General features: G+C 44.8%; 1 protein-coding gene across 1 annotated transcript; it reads right to left on the bottom strand.

Moving 5' to 3' along the window:
* cdk1 (cyclin-dependent kinase 1) lies at positions 1-5,605 on the bottom strand. The gene is made up of 8 exons (XM_034552387.1): positions 5,512-5,605; positions 4,935-4,977; positions 4,090-4,246; positions 3,812-3,935; positions 1,978-2,148; positions 1,698-1,861; positions 1,265-1,406; positions 1-276 (listed from the first exon to the last, which is right to left on the bottom strand). Exons 2-8 carry the CDS (start codon positions 4,969-4,971, stop codon positions 160-162), a joined length of 912 nt encoding a protein of 303 aa, XP_034408278.1. The 5' UTR covers positions 4,972-4,977; positions 5,512-5,605; the 3' UTR covers positions 1-159.

The following is a 5,605-nucleotide window of genomic DNA, read 5'->3' as shown; positions in this document are numbered from 1 at the left end:
TTTAGAGATTCGCAGAAAGTGCAGTTTTATTGAAAAGACATTGTTGAAAGACAAAACTTACTAAAAAAGGTCTACAACAATTAACACACACAAGTATTTACAGAATGAGAATTCACAATGGGTATGAATATGCGTTCGTATGCGAGTCGAGGAGAAGTTCTAGATTTTGTTGATGCTTGCGGCCGGCAGGGTGGATTTGTCCAGGTCGTCAAAGTAGGCGTGGGTCATGGCCTCGCGGGCAGAGATCCTCTTGGGAGGGTTGTAGATCAGCATTTTCTACAGCAGAGAAACGAGAAGCAGCCTCAGTGGATCTCAACATTGAGGAGCAGAGGAGGAAGTCGAACTTTGAGAGACTCAAGCAGGTTTTATTGTAGCTGACATTTGTAAAACATTCCCAAAGTCAGTTTAAACCATCAACAATGATACATGTCATCCTTCTACTTTGCTACAGTCATCTACATAAAGACACTGGACGCACACGGGTTATCAACAATGTGCTCACGTAACGTCTGTAGAGCGACCAGGAGGACCACTCAGGCACATTGTGGCTGCCATTTTGAGACCGTTTGGATGAGAGCCAATTACGTAGGATACGGAAGAGTTTTTCTTCTTCGATGAATGACAATTCATGTTAAATGTAGTTGTTAATGTTTGCCAGTTTATAGTCGTTAAGAGTAATTTGTGAAAGCAAAGGACAGTTTGTGTACCTTCACAGGGCTCTGTAGGGTAACGCATGCGGGCAGACAGGCTACATGACGCATTCAGGCTCACCGTGTAAACTGAGACATTTAAGCTGTAAAGTTCCATCTAGTGGACCGTGTGTTGAACGGTTTGTTCCCAGTTTACTGGAAACATAAGTTCTTCTCATTACAGTTGAACACGTATTGTGGTACAGTCCAGAAGGATGGCACGCTAACGCACGTAGCTTCTCATTTTTAAGAAGAATTTGAAACTATAGATGACAGTCGACAGGGCCATCAACTCAGATAAATACTTCATTGTGCAACAATACTAGACCTCAGGGCAGTTCCCTTAAAATAGAACCAGGGATTTGGAAAATGGAGACACTCCTATTGGAGGACCAACGAGGAACTGCATCCTTCACTCTGGTTCTTGTAGAGATGCGTTTGTAATCACACTAGATGTTCCACAGGATGCACACAACCAGTATACGCATGGAGTTTGAGATATGGCTAATTATTTTAGTCGCTCTCCTAATATTAGTCAGAACCGAGTCGTTCAGTTGGTCAGCCCTGGTCCTTACCGCCAGCAGGTCCAGGCCATTCTTATCCAGGTTCTTCACCATTGAAGACAGGTTGCCCGACTTCCATTTAGGGAAGGTGTTTTTGTAGTCGGGAAGGCTCTCTACATCCGGCCACACGTCATTGTTTGGGGTCCCCAGAGTCCTAGAAAGAGCAGAAACAGGGAGTTTCAGGTGTGTCGGGAGGCTGCAGCTCCGAGCGCCTGGTTCACGTGCACCGATTGAGACTAAATACCAAACGCTTGGACACAGGAGGTGGAACACGTTACGAATGAAGCCGTCTATAGCGGATTATATTTAAAGACATCATGAGGAGAGGGGAGGGACAACCAGGGGTTGACTTGGATGACAATGATCATGAAAGAGAGTCAATGACATTGATTGATGGCCATGTTTTATCAGTAAACACCAGCTAGAAAAACAGACACGCGTTTACCTGAAGATCCTAAAGAGCTGGTCTATCTCAGAGTCTCCATGGAACAGAGGCTTCTTAGTGGCGAGCTCAGCAAAGATGGTCCCAGTGCTCCAAACGTCCACAGGGGTGGAGTATCGGGGTGAACCCAGGAGGACCTCTGGAGCTCGGTACCAAAGAGTCACGACCTGGAGGCACACGGGGGGTTTACTCAGCTCATTTCAGAGACCGTAGGTTTATTGATAATGAACCAATATGTCCATGACCGTCTTTCGCCAAGTGTTGGTGACGCTCCGCCTCTCACCTCGTGGGTGTAGACCCTGACAGGAACCCCAAAGGCCCGAGCAAGACCAAAGTCTGCCAGTTTGATAACTCCTTTGTTGTCGATCAGAAGGTTCTGGGGTTTCAAGTCCCGGTGGAGGACTCGACGACAGTGACAGAAGTAGATGCCCTCCAGGATCTGGTACAGGTAGCTCTAAAAGATGGTGAGGGGTGACAATGATCATGACACATGCTTAGAGTTAAGAAAGTGAATGGGCAGAAGAAAAGCTAGAGGCGACTCAAAGATGGTCTTACAGAAGGCCGTCTGTTTTTTGGTTAATCGTTTGATCTCTACTTCAAATTATGTTTATGAAACATCTGTGGTGAGCAGGGTTGCAAAATTCCGGGAATAAACTGGAAATGTTGGGGTAATTTGACTGCATGTACCTCGTCATAAGCAGACATGCATGCAAACATTTATAATACAACTTTTAAAAACGACATTTTAGACATTTTGTGAGTAGAACTTTATTCTTTCATCGAACAAAAACATGAACGTTGAATAAAAAAGGTGTAATCCCTTTGATCACGACCCCCCAACCCCAATTTTTGTTTTGTTTTAGTGTTTTTCCCTGAATCCTTTCAGGTCTAAATGTTTTCTTCCTGGACCTCATCAACGTCCTCCTCACTTCTGTAAAGTTAGTCTACTGTATACAAATAAACTTGGTATTAAAATGAACATGGCTTCAGTTTACCAAGTAATCAACATGCTATATGACAAACAGTGTTGGGAAAGTTCACTTTCTACATGAACTAGTTCAGTTTAGAATTCAAAATGTTGAACTAAGTTAACAGCTCAAAAAAATAAACTAGTTCAGTTATTTTTTTCAATATGTTGGGAGCTATAATTTAAATCTCTATCTGTCTGCAATACCGCTCTTGGCCTCTACGCCACTCGGCGCTCTCACACTTGCCAGGCAAAGGGCTGAAACGTTCAGACAACACTGATGACAAAGACGTTCAAACACAACAGAACGTTTATGTTTCTGTCAGACAATGTTCCCAACCAGCTGCATTCAGGGACCAGGTGAGCTCGGCGTGCATAGTCTTGTTCTCAACTACATTTAAGTTCCCTGTTATATGTTTTTGCAAAAAAACTTTTCAAAATTCCCCAAATTCCGGTAGAAACTTTCCGCCCCTTTGCAACCTTAGAGGTGAGCCCTATGATTCATTAAATAAAATCCCCTGTGGCCAGACGCTTAAATCAGAGCTTTCATCAGAGCTCCGAGGGTTTGACCGAACAAAGAGCTTCTGCTGGGTATCTAAACCCAAGTCAGGCGTGTCAAGCTGTGCAGGGACATGAACCAACAAAGATGGCAACTGCAACCCAAACTTAAACAAAGTGACGGTCCAGATTGGCCGACAGATCATTTAGGACGTCTCTCTCTTCGGTCTGTTACACCACTGGTCTGCTGGTGGAACATTGGTTCTGACAACAACCAGAGGTCTTGATGCTGGTCAGTCTGCCAACTCGTCTGGATGGCCGGGGCAAAACGCCTTTAATCTGGCCTCGAATGTTCTCACAATATAAAAAGGAAAATGAGCTGCCATTTTGATCCCATTTGAAATCGTGACTGTTCCACTTTAGGATTGTGGGTAATGTAGTACCATGACAACGTGCAAACTAAAAACAAGTTCATTTAATATAGACTTCTACAGGAGCATATGCTCGTGATTAGTCTACCCTAGGCAGTTATGATATTATGGCTAATAGGTCCTACATTAGTGGGATTTTCACCATTATGACCAACTGCAGTGATACAACTGTCACACTTAGACATAAGATGAACTGCTGAGGGAGCTCATTGATCAGTTACCTTGACCAGCATAGGGTCCATGTACTGGCCAGACGGGATGGAGTCCAGGTACTTTTTCAGGTCCATGGACAGGAATTCAAAGATGAGGTAGAGACGAGACTCCTGCATCAGCACATCCAGGAGTCTGGGATACACAAACACAGGCTAAGTCCATACTCTGTGTGTGTGTGTGTGTGTGTGTGTGTGTGTACAAACACACATAAGATGGAACGTATTATTTCTCTTTTTCAACCCAAGGTTTTACAGTCGCCTCATTCTATACTGGAGAGCAAGCGTACCGTACGACGTTGGGATGCTTCAGCTCTTGGAGCAGAGAGACCTCCCTGACAGCAGTGCTGGGGACCCCCTCCTCCTCACTCTCCAGGCGGATCTTCTTCATAGCCACAATCTGCCCTGTAGCCTTGTGCCTGCCCTTATACACCACCCCATAGGTACCTAGAGAGCACCGGAGGAATTGTCATGTAGGAAGCAGCCATAATAACTAAACTTGTTGATTAAGGTACCTAGAATGACAACAGAAGGGTGCAGAGTACTATTTGACAATGTAACTTCACCCTATTCATCATTCAGTGGCCAAACGAAGACCTGGTGCTTAAAGGGCCAGCTCTTATTTTATTTTTAATAAACTAGAATATTGCTTTAGCATATCTCTAATAAATTCCACTGTATGTACGTCCTACTTTAAACACTCAATGACCAATATATGTGGTCATGGTTTCTCCGTCTCCATTTCTGCATGTTTTGTTTGTTACATCTTAATAGAAGACTTACAGATTAACATTTACATAGTGACATATGGGCCCATATGCCACGAATTCCAGTCCCCTTTAACACATATCACACTAGTGGGCACTTAGAACATCAGTTAAGTTGAGAAAAAAAAGGTATTCAAAAGGTAATAGCAGCAGATACAGAAATACTTTGTTTAATGTGTACTACTGTAATGTTAAACTTCAAACTGTTTAGTAGTAGAAACATAATTTTCTATTGCACATGAGGTTTTCTGAACTGCATCAAGACCACAATCCATCAAGACCACAATCCATCAAGACCACAATCCAAGACCTCCCCCCCTACACTCATTTCGGAAGCATTGGTTACAGTTTGAAACAATGAGACCTACCTTCTCCAATCTTCTCTATCTTCAAGTAGTCCTCCATTATTGCCTGTAAACACATTAAAAACCGCCGTCATGTCCAGGTCTCTCTTTACTTCCCAGTAGCTTCGGGGTAAACGTGACCTTTCCATTTGTTAAGGGAGACCACCTTAAAGCCACCTTTACTTAACAGGCTCCGACTAGCGGTGACCGGGCTCGAGACCACCGGAGAACTAGCCGTTAACCACTGAGCGTTACATCACAGGCGTTTGCACGGTTAACGCTGAACTGTACCGACCGGGACACATTAACGTGACACTACCGGGGGCTCGCGTGTCTTCGGGGTCAGCTCATAACGGTTCACGAGTGTTTTCTTTCACGCTAAACGTGACGCCAGTCAGCCTCGCGAGGTGAAAGGATAGAGACGTGTTCCCTTCAAGCTAACTGTAGGTCCCCGACGTTAGCTTAGCTAGTGCTCCGCCGTCACCGTTACATCCTCTCGGTTTATAGCGGCAGCGGACCCGCTTTCCGGTCCACATTTAACGGGTGACCTCTCCAACCAACCCGACATGTCTCCGCCGGTACAAAGTAGAACCATAAGTACCTGACAGCCTCGTTGGGTAGCGTCCGTACTCTCCGTGCGCAGACTGCCGCTGGAATGGTGACAGACTCTTTTGAATCGGCCGCAGGAAAGCAGC

Source organism: Cyclopterus lumpus, chromosome 15, assembly GCF_009769545.1.
Source record: "Cyclopterus lumpus isolate fCycLum1 chromosome 15, fCycLum1.pri, whole genome shotgun sequence".
NCBI lineage: Eukaryota > Metazoa > Chordata > Actinopteri > Perciformes > Cyclopteridae > Cyclopterus > Cyclopterus lumpus.
Note: the sequence above shows the minus strand (reverse complement) of the source record. Positions and strands in the feature narration are given on the sequence as shown.

Excerpts from the sequence above, each read along its gene's own strand:
- cdk1 (XM_034552387.1), bottom strand. The coding sequence starts at position 4,971 with ATGGAGGACTACTTGAAGATAGAGAAGATTGGAGAAG. Across the intron at positions 1,862-1,977 it reads TCAGGGTCTACACCCACGAG|GTCGTGACTCTTTGGTACCG; the intron begins GTGAGAGGCGGA and ends GTGTGCCTCCAG. Across the intron at positions 1,407-1,697 it reads CAGCTCTTTAGGATCTTCAG|GACTCTGGGGACCCCAAACA; the intron begins GTAAACGCGTGT and ends TGCTCTTTCTAG.